The 16,377-nt window shown below is 44.4% G+C and overlaps 1 protein-coding gene across 3 annotated transcripts in view; it reads right to left on the reverse strand.

Annotated features, from left to right (window-relative positions):
- DVL1 (dishevelled segment polarity protein 1) overlaps positions 1-12,857 on the reverse strand; it is a 90,470-nt gene extending 77,613 nt beyond the window's left edge. For 2 of the 3 annotated variants that reach the window (XM_054222310.1, XM_054222309.1), the window contains exon 1: positions 12,479-12,857. In XM_054222310.1, coding sequence (XP_054078285.1) covers positions 12,479-12,648 — 170 coding nt within the window. In that variant the 5' untranslated portion in view covers positions 12,649-12,857. Of the gene's footprint in view, positions 1-11,914; positions 11,979-12,478 lie in introns of those variants that run through there. The other variant, XM_054222311.1, reaches the window with a different exon arrangement.
- Positions 12,858-16,377: the final 3,520 nt, after the last annotated feature.

Consider the following 16,377-nt stretch of genomic DNA (forward strand, 5'->3'; position numbering starts at 1 on the left):
CAAACTCTAGGGTGGTAGAGCTTGGAGCATCTCAAACTGTTTTCAGGAGTACTTGCAATCCCACAAGAGAGAGTCTACGGAAGCAATTCCATCAAAGAAGCTTTTGGTACCCAACAAAGTCCAGACAAATATATTAGTCAGAAGAGTCTGTCCCAAAGCCCATCAGAATTAACTAATAACTATTCCTAGGTATTATTAAGGAGTTTGGGTCAAGCCCCTATTGGGAACTATGAACAAGACAAACAGTAAGGAACACCTGTGTAAGCACATTACTACATATGAATGGATCTGCTTCTGAGATTTAAGTTAAACAAGCATTCGACTAAATAAGGGTTTAAAAGCTCTGTGTGTCACCAGTTTCCATGCGCTGTAGGAACTGGTGCTTGGATACCACTGCAACAGGGCCTTAAAAACAGCCCCCGCTCCCATCCCCTAATTTGGCCACAGAGACATTTACTCAGAGCTCCATGAAGACCACCTGGCTCCAAAACACACAAGTATTTCTGTTATGGCCAAAAGACAAACAACAGATGAAGCAGTAGCAGCAAAATGAACAGCTTCCTGAAGTACCAGGTACCCTTGAAAGAACGCCCCAAGATAAGAAACCAGTTCACCTCCACGATCTCTGCTTATAAGGTAGAGATGGAAGAGGCTGGAAATTCTGTATTTTTCAGCTGGCACAGGAGTGTATTTTCACTATATTATGTTCTCACACAAACACACAAGTAAAGGACAAAGCAGTCAGACCAAAACATCCTGCAAAAATAAAGATGGTTACAGATAGCCTTTTCTTCCTGTAGGAACCAGGGTAACTAAAAAATGGCTTATGCATTTTCAGAAGACACTGCATTTCTGCTAGAAAAGACTGTTACCCACCCACAAAGGGATGCAAGTTTCAGTCCTAATGGTATCTTTTGCCTCGAGGTTATTATCACATTTGGGAAAAGAAGCAAAATTTAATATCTAAAGGGATCTTCTCAAGAGATAGCTGGATGCAGCGCTTAGATTTGCCGGTTTTCTGGAGAGCAAACATGACCTCCTCATTTTTTCCTCCAGAAGAGGATCATCTATCTGCCAATTTTTGGAGGGTGTGTAAGGAGAGGAATTTTCTTTTTTGTATACTCTCCAAGTAAAAGAGGGTCAGAACACAGTGGGAGCTGCCATCAACTCAGAGGGGGAAAAAAATAAATCAGATGTTACTATCAACGGATCCTGCTTCCTTGAGAATACCTCTTATGAATTTGCCCTTTTTAACACATTGGTTTTTAGGCCAATTAAAATCATGATGAGAAAGTATCTTCCAAAATACTTTAACCGGCTATTGAGGGACAACATCTAATACACGTAGAAGATTTCAGCACATCTGAAGGTAACCTAAGGTAAGTCTCTGTATTGTGGCATTGTAGCATGAAGAAGTAAAGGCTTACACTTATAATCACGCTAATAGAGGGCTGATTCTATTTCAGTTCGGCTTTTTCACATGGTCCACTGGATCAGGGAAAGGACCACACCACAACAATTCCAAAGAGTATTTACCTGGTACCACTTCAAGCCGGTCTCCACAAGACTATTTTGGACAATGCAGGTATATGCTTAGAGAACTGAAGACCAAGACAGACAAAGTGGTGTTCTATTGAGAAAGGACATTTTTACAGCTTTCTTACATTTTATTGTCAGCAACATGCTCTTAAACAGACATTTTGATTCAATTACTATTAGGCTTCCAACTGCAATACTAGCTTTGTCAGCTAAACTAACAATGCAGACCAATTTAACCTGCATTCACTGCTAAATCTTTGAACAGTAGAAAAATAAGGCAAAAAACCCTGTCTTGGAACTCTTGAATAAACAAGGCAAGACTGCATTTCTGAACACTAACAGTGAGATTTTCAGAAATGGTTTTCCTGTAATTTCATCAGAAGCAGAGTTAGACCTACCCTAAATGACTATGAAAAAACGACACATTTTGCTGGGACACGAAAAACAGATGAGTTTAATCATCTGTCCAGATTCAGCACCCCAACCAAGTGAATAAAAGCAAGCAGAGATTAAACAAACAGTAAAAATGGTATTAGAGATTGTCAGGAATGCTTCACTCCCCCTTTTAACTTTCCCAATCCACCTACTCAGTGTATCTTGTCTGAAAACAGTTCGTCCTTTGGAACCGGGGTTGCATATACTGCATCTTGCAAATTTCTTAACAAATAGCTACGCTTAAACTGAATTTACATGTGTTTTTCTCATTGGTTACATGTAGAGAGATTTCAAAATAACTGGCTACTGAAGGCCACTGTGACATTTACTCAAGACTACCAGAGAAGAGGATTTATTTGCAGATTGCACAAGCGTCCCTTGCAGGACTTAATTACCACCATATAATAATACAATTAGAGCACATAAAGTAAACATTCAGCAAAAGATGAGGCACCTGTTTTCTTTATAAATAACATAGACAAAGAAAAGGTGCAGTCCTGGATATCGTAAGTAATTAGCCATTAAACTGCATCAGAATAGATTTCTGCTCAGTACAATCAAGTAGTTTACAGACTTCAGCTTTAGTAAACTACAGGGAAATCCTTATGCAAAAAGAATGCAAACAACGGAGTAAATAGAGAGTAACCGTGAGGCAGGAGCAAGCTTTTTCAAAAAATAACTATAGGACCAAGTAATATCAATCTGTCTCAATTCAGTGCCATGTCCATTTTTATCGGAGGCCATTCACCTCATCTCCATTATCCAGCACAGCCAAGCGATCCAAAACATTCCAACAAAGGATCAGCAACAGCACAGCTTGCTCCTTATACAACAGCCTGAGTCCTGTCAGCACAAGAGCAAAGCGAGATTTCAAGGAACAAAGGATAAATTAAGTCTATCTGTAGCAGCCAGTCACTGAAAGGACACTGCCCCTTTTTTGAGCTTTCTCGAGTTCTCTTCGGGTTTTTCAGCACGTAAAACTCAGCGCTGCTCCACTCAGTGCAGATATCAAAGCAAAAGAAACACTCAGAACTTACTTGCTCACCTCAGGATTACCTGGTGGACACAGGAAGGACAAAGGCTGACTTTACCTCCAGAACTCGCAAAACAGATGGTCAAGTCACACAAAAATACTGAGCCATCCTCCCTTCCCACACAGACTGAAAACAGGAATAAAACTCTTCTAGATATTGCCTTTACTCTGTAAGTTTAATACTTGTCACTTTGCTTCCTCTCTCTTGATTTCTTTCCAAATAAAATCCAGAAATCTCAGCAATTTAAGGAACCAAAAAGCTACACAGAATAAACTGCAATAATGCATATCTAAAGAGTTGTGTTGAGTCAGCATCATTAATTGGAACGATCAGCTGATCCTATTGAATTTTCCCTCCCATAACATGAGGCACGTTAAGAGAGGGACATACGTGCTAAGAAAGGAGGATCAGGGTTTAATGGCTTTAAGATACTTGATCTCAACCAACTTTATATGGGACTGGACTCCAACACTGCTGAAAGTTTCAAGGATAATGCTGCTCCTTTTTAGCTTGCCAGAAAAAAAAAAATAAAAATCCACCTCTGTGTTGTAGAAGTTGTAAGTAAATTTAAAATAAAAAAGGCTTGCCACTTCGCAAACACCAGCTGACATCCCTAAATTATTATTATTATTTTTATTATTATTATTATTATTAATTATTATTCCACCTCCACAAAAGAAGGTGGAATAGAAACTTCAACCTGCTCTATTTCAAGGAGGCTGTAAACTCATCTCTGCTGTAATTGCAAGTAATCATACTACACATTTACCCTGGAGATGTTAAAATGGCACCAAGAAGCAATCAAGGCAGTGGGCTAGCTATTCAATCAACAAAATCAGTAACAAACTGGGCCCTTGCACAGAAATTCTAACGGCAAATCAGATCCCTACCGATCACAAGGCGCTTAAGATTGCAATGGGGAGACTACAATATACTGCAAGTTACTTGAAGTCTAGTATATTCTCAAGACAAATATCAGCTGCATAAAGACATTGATGGATACCTTTTCTCCATGTCTATTTACAAGAAAAGAATGACAGTAAAGAGAGAGAGAATTAGTCAGAACCAAAGAGAAGGAAAAAACACACCATTTAAAGGAATTTCACATAGACATGAAGGCAGAAAATCTACTGTTGATCATGTCAAGCAGAACAACAACATATCTAATCAGCCAAATATACGGGAACCCCAACTGTTGTGGAAAAAAGAGAGAAAGGAAGTAACTTTAACTATCAAGACATCCAAATTGAAATGTCATGAATCCTAAAGAAGATAAAGACCAGAAGAACAGGGAGAGAATTCTAGCAGTGATGCCATATAGAGAAAAATCGCTGTGTTTTCTAAACACCACCTTGTTGACCTTTCCACCTAACGCTGTAGCACAACAGTTGAAATAAATGGTTGGTGCTCCTGAATGATTCTCTGAAAGTCCTAATCAGAACGATAATTGACCAGGTTGCACTGAGTCGTGGTTAACACCTATCAGGCTGCAGTTCAAGTGGAATCTGAAATGCAAGCATGAACAAGGCTATTTTGGAAAATGCCAGACTCATGCTTGAAGGTAAGCAAGCAGAATCCAAGGGAAGGGAGCCTGCTCTACTAATCTCAAATATACCACAGAAATCTTTACAGGCTTTAGTACTGCATGTAAATTAATTCCTTAATTCAAAATTTTAATCTATTCCATTGCTATTTATGGTTGGTTTCAAAACACTGAATGTGGATCTCCTCCTGGCACATCTGGATGTCCTCCTGGTAGCCTGTTGACTCTTCTGTGACAGGCAAGAATAGCGATAATCTTTCAAAAATTATTATTATATAAATCCCGTTTCATTCAACCTGCTTCACAGGCAAATTTTAATTAGAGATACAGCAAGCCCATAGATAAGTTGCTGAACTTGAATCCTGCCGAGATTGTTAATGTACCCAACAGCTGTACAGTCTGTGTGTGTATTCTTAAGCCAAAACAAGTCTACCTGAGCACTGGAAAAAAAGAAAAACAAAACTGTGCATACACTATGTGGAGATGTTCATTAAACGAACAGTAGTAAACTTGTTTTTCTAACTTGTCCCACTGCAGATCACTAGCCACAGGAAGCAGACCAAACCTGATGTATCCCTTTAGCATGTTTTCATAGCATTAGCTTTTAATAAATATAACATACTCCACCCTCAGAGCAGAGCAGTCCTCAAGTTCCAGCAGAAAAAAGTGGTTGTTTTAAATATTTAGATTACATTACAGTTGGGACGTTAAAATAAGCAGTGACTTGTACTGTAGACAGCTATCAGAATCAGCTTGGCAAAACATGTGTAAGCTAACCTAGTGTGGTTACAGAGTACGAGCTTTGAGGTCTGTTAGGCTGGTGTTCTTATACATATCTTTATTATTTGTACTACAATAGTGCTTTCTGATGTCAGCAAACAGAAAAGCACCACAGTGCTAGATGCTGTATAAACATAAGCAGTAAGAGGCACGGTCTGCAGCAAGTTTATAAATTTCAGCAGAGAAAATGGGGAAAAGCTAAATAAATAAAGGCTATTCTCATTAGGCAAGGAGCTAACACAGGCCTCGATTCAGCACTACACTTCAGTGTGACCAAGTACTTTGCTGAGTCCAAGCCCAAATCTGTGGCTGAATACATTTTTTTTCTGTTTCCCAAGTCTCAGTTCAGTGCTTTAACTATGCAAATATCCATTTTCTTCCACTAGGTAACAGTACTCCAACTTTCTGCAGGTATTAACAAAATCTCCCTTCCTGTCGTGAGAATTCCCCTTCCCCTGAAGGCCTCTATGTGTTGCTGTTGATCCAGATACTCAGGTCTAAGGACCTGCCTCAGTAATCCCTATTTTCAGAACATGATTTCAGATTTATTTGATTGAATCAAGCTGAAACTTGACCTTCACATCTGAGTTCCTCCACCAACAGCAGACCAAGACTTCCGCAACATGTACAGTGTTTAAGTGTGCAACAGACCATGCTGAGTGGAATGAAAGCTGGAAAGAACCATGACCAACCTGCTAAGCTCTAAAGTCAGAGTCACCATACCCAGTTTTATTAGCCGTCTCAAAGAACTAATAAAAATCCAAGCATCTTCTCAACTTAACCATCTGTGGGTTTTTTGAGGAAAGCCTTTATTAAAAAGCTTTATCCTCCCACTGCACTCACTACAAGTTACACATTCGAACAAGTATTGTTCACATGACAGAATAGTTAAGCTAGAAAATGGCTCAAAATTCAGTGCATTTCACAGAAAGGCTCTCGGTGACTTCACCAGGCTTTGGATCAGTCCCAAACAGAGCTCCAGTGCTGCCACATTCCCTGCTATAGCCTCCCAAAGCAAAGCAGGCAGCAGCAGCAGAGGAGGGTCACGAATCTTAGCCATGGGCGGTACCATGCCTTGCATTCATATTCTGGGTCAGCCGTGCCTGTTCACATCCCAGGGAACAGCTGTCCCAGTATGACATGAAGACAACTTTGATTATTATGCAATTGTTCCTTTCTAGCCTACAGACAGGCAAACCTTTGCCAAAAAAGGTACAGGATTAAAAAAAAAAATAAAAAAAATCTTTAAAAGAAACCAATTTGTTTCTCCATCTGTTCAAACATGCTTGCTATCCAAAAGATATTTTCAGCAACCATGCCATAAGCATTTGCAAAGGTCTATATGGTAAATTATGTGACTGCACCACCAGTGGAAGCCCCAACCCTTTTTAACCTTCTGTCCAAGTAAACTGCAGTCTTTTTCTCTAACTGTATCTCAGATCTCTGAATATTTACTAACTGATGAAACAACCTGAGATAATGGAGAAAATACAGACGGTTAACACTCAAAAGGGCACAAATCTCCAGGAAACCTCCTTTCATTAGTTCTGCTCTCATGAAACTACTTCCTTACTCATTCACCCTTCCTAAAAACACCCTGTTCTCTCAATAACATTGAAGGTAAAAGAGACGAAACAGGGAGGAGACAGAGATGCGCATCAGAAAACAACATACAGAGGGAGATTCTACGTGGCTGCTTATAAAGATAATCTTGCTTCTATTTCAAGGCCAAAAGTTATACGGCACACCTCTTCTTATCTGCTCATCTACCTGCCCATCGTTCAGGTCAGTAACACGGACATTGTCTTGAATTCTGACTGCTCTCCAGACCCTCACATCCAGCCTGCATTTAGGTCTTGCGGTCTGTGTAGTATTTCTGAAAATTTCCATTTATACAGCTAAACTATGTGCCAGAGCTTTCATCATAGTAGTCACTTCAACATCCCCTTGCCTTGTTCTGATCCACACAGAGTCATTCTGTGGGTATCAATCCTTGTCACAGAGCTGCAGAGATCAGTTAATTCAGCACATGCCCCCTCTGCACGTTATTCTGCCAGCTCTGTATTTTCTAATGCAAATATGAATCGCTTGCCTTCATTTTATTCTGTTTCAAAAAAGACAGGCTCCTACCTGTAACTGACCTATATCAGCCTCTGTCACCTGCTTGTTCAGTTTTCAAACAAGTATGGAGGTAGGCATCCTTTCATGTTGCTCTTTAGTCTTGAGAGGATCTCCTTAAAAACACCAGCAAAAATACCTCATTAAAATCTTTGTTGCGATAACTACAAAAAAAAAAAAATTCAACCCAAAACTATGCTCTTACTACTACACAGCACAGCAGAGTCCACCTGAAAGGCAGAATCGTATCTGCAAGGGGCTTTCATCCAGTACGCTGCCTTGTGCCTGAATAAGCACAGAAACAGTTTTCCAAGCACAGAACTCAGCCCAAAAACCTTCTCTCGAGCTTGGCTAGCTCAGGGCCTAGAACTCTGTGGCACCTGAGTGCCAGAGAACCGGTACAAATAAGGCAGCCACGGTTTTGTTCAATGTTCCTTTGCTTGCTGGGTTTTTACAACAGCTTTCATAGTTATGAAACATTCAATGAGCACAGAATTCTGCAAATATAACATGCCAATCAGCTCTCTTTTTTAAATTATATATGTCTAGTGTCCAAATGACACTTTAAGCATCAATTGTCTAAGCCTCACTGATAAATAGGCAACTCCTACTTTCATTTGTCCTCATGACAAATATTTTGAGGGTGTTTTTTTTAATATCTTGTCTCTAAAAGCTTTCCCAATTATGAAATTATTCTGCATCTCTGTAGCCAGACATTTGTCAATTAGGACTCTTGCTTCTCAGTTAGGACTCCTCTTAGGGCAAGAGTGAAAACAGAGATGGTACATTGCCTCCATGAGAAAAGACAGAAAACAGTGCTTCTCATGTTCCTCTTTTATCAAAAATCACCCCATTCAGCTCATAATCCCAAACTGGATTCCTACTGCTTTAAATCACAATTGTTTGCTACTTTTCAACACGCCAAGAAAATAAATTTCTGTGCGAGAAACAGCTGCACCTAAAAGTACAGTTTAAAAGGAAGTTCTTTTGCTGATACCAAAGGAATGCCTAAAAAGCCACTCCTCAAAGTACTCCCTAAAGAAGTATAATCAAAAGAGTATTAGTTCACACAATGGAAAGAATGAGGACTTGAACCTCACCCAGAAGGATGGCAGAAGAGACGTACTCTGGCGTTCGACAGATGAAGGCTGCAGAGCCTAGGACTGGCTTGCCCTGCAGTACTGACAGACACCTTCAGCAGCTCCCGCCCCAGCCACACGTTGACGGAGCAGAGCGAAGGAAGCCAGAACAGTGCAGGAGTGTATTTATCAGCACCAGCTTTTGTACAGGCTACATATTTAAGACGGTACAGTCCTTCCTCTGAATCTCTCCTGCTATAATCACGTCACAGCAGAGTATCCTATATTGACCAGAGATTAAACAGTAGCGTGGAGTCACAAAGTAGATTTTTGTATAGAAAAATTAAAACACGTAACTTATGCGAAAGTCTGGATTATACACATTTATAACTTTGTATTTTTGGAAGTTAGTGATAGTGTTTTACAAGAAAAGCTCTGGAAATACCAAATATTTAAGAGCAGACAGATAGGAATTCCTCTTATAGGATCTGGCACACAGAGTCCAAGCATCACAAACTATAGCTTTATTTTTAGATATATTCATTATTCATCATTTTTCAATCATCAAAGAATCAACAAAACTGCATTATACATTACTGTAAGGATGTGTGTGGCTGTAACCTTAGAATCAACAATTTTGGTGATCAGAAGTGACCTCTGAGCTATTCCCCTGAGAGGAATGAATCAGTCACTGTAAGCAACTCAGCAAGCTGATGCCAGAGCTCCTTGTCCATAAAACACGTATCACAAATATCACCTTTTCTAAATCTCATTGCCGGTGGACTATCACATTAACGAGTCTGATCCTGTGATGTCGCTGCTTAATTTCCCACTGACTAGAATAAAAAGAGAAGCTGCAAAGCACTTCCAAGGGTGGAGTCTTAAAGTCAGAACATAGTTAGACATCCTGCATCTTAAAAACGTCATACCTACAGATGGAGTCGGTAGGAAAGCCTGGGCTTTCGGAATAAGGACTGGTCCAACCCATCAAGAATTAGCGCAGAAGTCAGCCTTGAGAACCAAATGGCACAGGAAAAAGTACTTTTACGTCAAAGTAACACCGCCAGGAAAATCAAGATGAAGGTTCCACATTGTACCTATTTTCCACATCTTAACTGACAGTGTAACATTAAGACTGCAAGGCAGAATAGCAAATTAAACTGCCACCAAAGTTCAGAAGGAAGAACCCCACTCCTACACCTGTCTTCTCCTGTACCTTCCGAGAAGCAAAGCTGAAAGCAGGCTGGTACCTCAGCACAGGTACACAAAACACATAACTACTTAATTTTATAACACAGCTTGATACGGCTCCACATCCCCAATGGAGTTCCAGTCCAATCCTTAACAACTCTATCTTTCCCGGTTGGAAACAATTCAACACATCCACTGTTTCTGAACACAATTATTTAATATATTATTTCAGGATCCAGGAAAGGCTGTGCCTTAATTACAACAACATGTGCAGGGTATTGCGAAGTCAGTTCCCAATCACTGGCTTCTCAAGGAGGCTCCGCTTCTCCGGGAAAACATTTGCTTTCCTAACACAAGAAGTACTTTTCGGTCCGCGTTGGGATTCGCAAACTGCCCTGCCAAGCGGCAGTCACCGTGCCAAAGCACAGCCCCGCACGGCCACCGAGCAGCAACGGGAGGAGCAGAAGACTGGAGCTGTAGAATGCTACGCTTAAAACCAAAATGTTACTGTAGTTTAAGCCTAATTACCACTTACAGAACACACAGAAAAGAATTTCTTCGGAGGACATTCCCAGGCACATAAGGTAGAAATTAAGATACATGATTTTCTTATGGCTAGTGGCAACTGCATCTATAATTACCTATTTGCAACAACAATTAAAAAAGATCAGTTTGAAGATGAGGAAAAAAATCCCATATTTACTATTAACACTTGCTAAGACAGCCAAGATTCATGGGTTTTCTTCTTATTTTTCACAGGCATTTAGGATTCAGAGAGGAAAAAATGTTGGTTATCAAACAAAACAAAAGCAAACAAAAATCTGATCAACAGCTTATTGGTTTGCAAGAGTCATCGATAATTCTAGCTGTCTCAAGACAATGGATTGCGACGCTAATGCATTCAATAGTTATATTTGAGACTAGTGTTTAAATAAGAGAGACAGAATTTACAGGTCCTAATCCTCATCATCCACTTTGCAGCCTTTCATCTTCCACCATCTCCATTTCCAACCACTTCCAACCATCATTTCCATCTCCAATGCAAGAACAGACCGTTTTCACCCCAGTTTCGAGACTAACAAGAGAATCCACTGTAGGCTTTACGTTACTGTTACCTGGTCAAAGACCAAGAACAGCCCAAATGTGTTAAGAGATCGTCCCAGTACCTTCAACATGCCTCAGCAGAGTTTACGTTTTCTAGTACTGAATTTCTATAGCAGTGGAAATAAATGTATAAACTGCCTCAAAAAAACTCACCATCCTTTATTGAGGTTGCACCACAAAAACTTAGAGCTTGAATTTATACGACAACTGCAGGGCACGTGTCCCCATCACTTGAGGGTGAAGGAGAAAAATTTATGAACAGACAATTTCAAAGACCTTATTTTGAAAACAAACAGTTTGTATAGTTGTTTCCCAAAAAAATGTTTTCACAATCCAGAAAAACAAAAAGTCAATGCACGAACACTCCTACAGTAACATGCCAATACTAACAACTTGCCGCATAAGAAATATGTGTCAACAAACAATATCCATGTTAAAACCATGGATAAAAACACAATTAACATTAAAGGCTTCAGGTCTCATGGATAAAAAAGAGGCTACACAATACGTAAAAGGACGCTTGGGATAATATATCTCACCAAACGTAAAATTCGCACCTCAACCATGGCGTTATTTTAGAGTCAGGTCCACATTTGTTTCCAGAAACCTGCTCTCTCTTCACTGGCAAGGCATTTAAATATGTAAAATTGTCTTGCCAGCGACAGATGTGAGTACAAAGAGAAGCGATTTGCTACAAAAGGCTTAATATATTTCGAAAGTTGCTGTCTGGCAAACTGTCAAATGGGTTTGTATTGGTTTATTTTATTACGGCTGTAAATAAGCCCGGTGGCATGCAACCCGCATTTGTGTGCGGAGACGAGAACGATGTCAAATAGCTCTTTGCTCCAGCCAGAAATCTGACCAACACCATCACAAAGGTGGTTCGGCAGCACGGCCCTCGGCTTCCCCGAGCAACGCGGAGGCGTCAGCAGTGGCGAGGCCCTGACAAGAAGTGGCCTTTTTGGCCAAGAAGTGGCCTTCGACCACCCACCCCTTGACACCCGCCGCCGCGCGAAGGCAGACCCAGAAGAGCCACCCCCATTTTCCCCACCGGCGTTTCTGCATTTCCACAAAGCTTCACCTTTCCGCACCTCCGCAGCCCCAACTCTCCTCGGCTCCTCAGAAATCCCCCTCCCCGGCGCAGCGCTCCTGCCACGACCCCCAGGGCCTGGCCCCGACGGGCTGACAGGCTGCCGGCCACCCCCTCACGGCCTCAGCCGAGGGCGCCGGGCCCGCCCGGCTGGGGACTGACTGAAACGCGGCCCGAGACGCCTCCTCGCCCCGCCGGCGGGGTCCGGCCGGGGCTGTCAGCCGCCGGGGCGGGCCGGGCCGCCATGTTAGCGGCACTGGTGGCTTCCCCCGGCTGCCGGCGGGGCCTAGCGCCGGGCGGGCGCCGCAGTGCGCGGCGGGCAGGGCCGCACCCGGGCGGCGAAACCCCAGCGGCTCGGCCCGGCCCGGCGACAGGCCGGGGGCTGCGGCGGAGCCCGCCGCCAGCCGAGCAGGTGTCTGCCGCTCGGGGCCGCTGAAAGCCCTCCCCTCGGCTGTCAGCGGGAAGGGGCGCGGGGAGGAGAGGAGGGGCAGGGACCCGGCCGCCCCCCACACACCGCCCCCCTCGCCCCGGCACGGGCGGCCCCCGCCGGCCCAGAGCCGCTCACCCGAAATCCTGGTCCATGGACTTGAAGAAGAACTTGTAGCTGTGGACGGGCCGGTTGCTGAGGACATTTTTGAAATCGGCCAGAGTGACTTTTTCCGGCGGGACGGGCAGCTTCACCAGATAGGGGGTCTCCTCCTCATCTATGTGGTAGATGATTTTAGTCTCCGCCATGGGAGAGGGGCAGCGGGGAGCAGCAGGGAGGGAGCCGGCCCGGGCCTCCGCCGCCGCTCGGCTCCTCTCACGGCCTCCGGCCCAGAGCCGCCCCCGACAGGAAGGGAGCTCCCAGCGCCCGGCCGCCGCCGCGCAGGGGCTCCTCGGCCGGGATTTCGCTCCCTGCACTGCTCTCTAGCTGCCCGACCCGGGAACGGCAGCCCGCCGCCGCCGCCCGCCCCGCCTGCATCCTCCGGCCCACCGCCGCTCCCCCCCCACCTCCCGCCCCCGCCGCGCTCGGCAGCGGAGCCGCCGCGGGGCTCAGCCCCCCGGGGCCGTCGGGCAGCGCGGGGGGGGGGGCTGCCGGCGGGGGCGCGGGGCCGCCGGGGCAACTCCCCCCCGCCCCCCCCGCGCCGCTCGGGCTGCCGCCATCCCGCAGGGCGCCCCCTGGCGGCACGGCGGCACCACGGCCGGCGGGGAGCGGGGCTGGTCTCCCATCCTCCTTCCCCAGGGACCATCCCGCCACAGCGACCATCCTTCCCAGGGACCGACTAGAGACAGCGCAAAGGGCTGAGCACGCACACACGCACCCTTGCCATAAAATTCACCTCTCACATTGTTACGGTTTGAAGAACCCACAACAATTTATTGTCGTTTAGACAATTATCCTGTCACCCGAGGACCCGTCCCCACCCAGGATGGGGAATGGGGGAAAAGACAAGGAAAGCCCGAGGGTTAAAATGTAAACAGATTTAATAGAATAATACAAAACAATTACATTAATAACACTAACAACCAACATTGATCCCGATACCAATATAAAATACACAGGGATCACACCCAGCCCATTCCCTCAGCAGAAGCCGTGCACTCCCAGCAGGGATGGCCCATGTGGGACACTGCGAGCGCTGCGGCTTCGGGAGGAAGGGAAGGGCTCAGGGATCCGGCACCGGGGCAAGGAGTTCTCAGAAGAGAGACCTTACCAAAAAGTAAAATTACTGAAAGAGAAATTAATCCTGTGTTGCTCAAACCAGGACAACTGTCTTTATGTCAAGCCATGAGTCTTTCCTCACTTTTGCTCTTCCAATTCTCTCCCCCATTCTCAGGCTGGGGAGAGTGACCAAGCGGCTTCGTGGTCCTGGTTGCCAGCTGTTTAAATTTTAACCCTCAGGTATCGGGATCAATACTGGTTATTTAGTGTTATTAATGTTAATTATCTAGCCTTACTCTATTAAATCTGTTTATATTTCAGCCCTCAGGGTTTTTTTTCCTGATTCCCTTTCCCAGGTGGGGAGGAGTCATCAGGTGACAGAATGATTGTCAAAATGACAATAAATTGTTGTGAGTTCCTCAAACCATAACAACAGTTTAATAGGTAGAGCAAAAGCTGCGCACACAAGCAAAGCAAACCAAGGAATTCATTCCCTGCTCCCCATGGGCAGGCGGGTGGTCAGCCATCCCCAGGGAAGCAGGGCTCCACCGCACATAACGGTGACTTGGGAAGACAAATGCCATCACTCCCACCGTCCTCCAGAAGGAAGGGTCCTTCTTCTCCCCCAGCTCTATACACTGAGCATGACGTCCCACGGCATGGAATATCCCTTTGCCCAGTCGGGGTCAGCTGTCCCGGCCGTGTCCCCTCCGAGCTCCCTGTGCCCCCCAGCCCATCGCTGGGGGGGGCGGTGTGAGGAGCAGAACAGCCCTTGAGAGCTCAGCAACCACCACAGCCACCAGCGCGCTGTCCCACTGTTCCCACCCCAAACACAGCACCAGCTGCCAGCACCAAAGTCAACCCCATCCCAGCCAAAACCACACCAGTGAACATTCCCAAAGGGTTATATAAACCACTATCAGTTCCCTGGCAGCTCTTTCCTTATTTTCCCCCTCTAGGAATTAGTAAACACTTTCCAGGTACAGACCCCCAGGCATTGTAAAAAGGTGGGCAGTATCCAGATTCACGTGACAGGAGGAAAAGGGAGGTACGTTACTACAGATGTAGTAATGCTTTATTTTCTAACTCATCAGTCTTTACAAGATGCAAGATATATTCTCTCGAATGTATTTATATGAGAGACAGGCAGGGCTAACGTTACTCAGAGCATTATGAAAGACAGAGAGGGCTAACGTTACAGCATTATAATGGCAGACAGACCACCGTATTTCAGGTATCTCAAGAATTCGGACTCCCCTCCCCCAGCAGACCGGTGCCCTTTGTGAGATGGGTTCTGTTTAAGCAATGAGCTCATGGATTCTCTGCAGATCATGAAATTTTCCACAGTGCAGGTGGCTTCTCTGCAGCTTATGCTAATAAGAGAGCAGAGACACATTTGTGGCTCAGAAGAAATTGCTTTGAATAGCTGCTTCAGTGGGCACAGAGCCCACCGAGGTGCCTGGCACGGAGCAAGCTTTAGACCTGTCATCTCTCGGATTTCACAGAACAGCAAGAGTCACTGATCAATGCTGCCAGGTGAGAGAGGTACGTTTGGGAGCATGCAGTCCAGAGAAAAATCTCTAGAGGGCCATGTTTTGCAGGTGATGTATTTGGGAAGAGTTCACCTTTCTTTCTAGAAATCCCCAAACATGACAGCCAGAAAATGAAGATTTCAGAACAGTGTGCTTGGGTCTCAAGGAATCTTTTGTTCATTAATAAATACTTCTTCGAGAAAATCCCAAGCTAATGATATTCTCTCTTTTCTGCTTCCCAATAAAGAGGACATTCACTTCTCAGAATATTTAGCTGCTTTCTGTGAAGGGGTAAATTACAGCTCAGTGACTGAATTACCTGTGGCACTGGAATGATTTTTCTCCCGGCGTGAAACAGAGGAGCCAAGTGCGTTAGAGGCTGCCAAAAGGTCTGTTAACATTATTGCTGTTTATTATTTTCCATTTTCTGAAAGTTTAATCATTACCAGTTCCCAGATCCCACCAGCACACTACCACATACCACTTCCAGAGCCAAATCCTACTACGCAGAGCCAGATCTCGGTACCTCTCTAGCAATGGCATGGTTAATCCACAACTCAACAAGATTTAACAATATTGAGAAACCAAACCACCATCAGCTACCTGCTGTCATTTCTGGTACAGTGAAGCAATTACAAACATCACATTCACGGGGGTTCTCCACCTCCAGCGATCTGCTCACCTGCTGACATTCATACCACCCATCACTGCTAAACTTGAATGCCTGGATGATCATCAAACAAGGTCAAATAAACAGCAAAGTAAAGCTATGGCCTTATTCTTCATCACGTAACCAGTGATTTGGTGCTGTTTTAAGTCAAGAATGACCAACTTAGTACTCTTCGAAGAGTACTTTCCAAGATGGTTAGTCATTTCTCATGCTTGCAATTTTAGAATTCCGATAGAGTAAGGCATAAAGCACTAAAGATTTCTGCAAAACTGTGCATTCAACTTCCTGTCCCGCATGTGTGCGCAAACACGTGCTATGGTTCAGCAAGCACCTGAGAGTACTCTTGGTATGGAAAGTATGCCATGAATCCATCAATTCTACCACACACGAGGATCTCTGAGCAGCAACGGGGAAGGCTTCCTTGGGCAGGACTGTAAGATAACTCGAGTACAAGCTATATTTTCTGAGATACTGAGCTTTATGTAGTTTTTCCAGCATGAAACTCAGGCAAAATATTAACATCCAACCCTTTGGTCTCTTCAGTTCGTACTTAATGACCTCCTGAATTCCTCAGAGACCCAGGTGGTATCCACACAAAGACTAAACCTGCAAAGAGC

This window comes from Rissa tridactyla, chromosome 16 (assembly GCF_028500815.1).
Source record: "Rissa tridactyla isolate bRisTri1 chromosome 16, bRisTri1.patW.cur.20221130, whole genome shotgun sequence".
Classification (NCBI taxonomy): domain Eukaryota; kingdom Metazoa; phylum Chordata; class Aves; order Charadriiformes; family Laridae; genus Rissa; species Rissa tridactyla.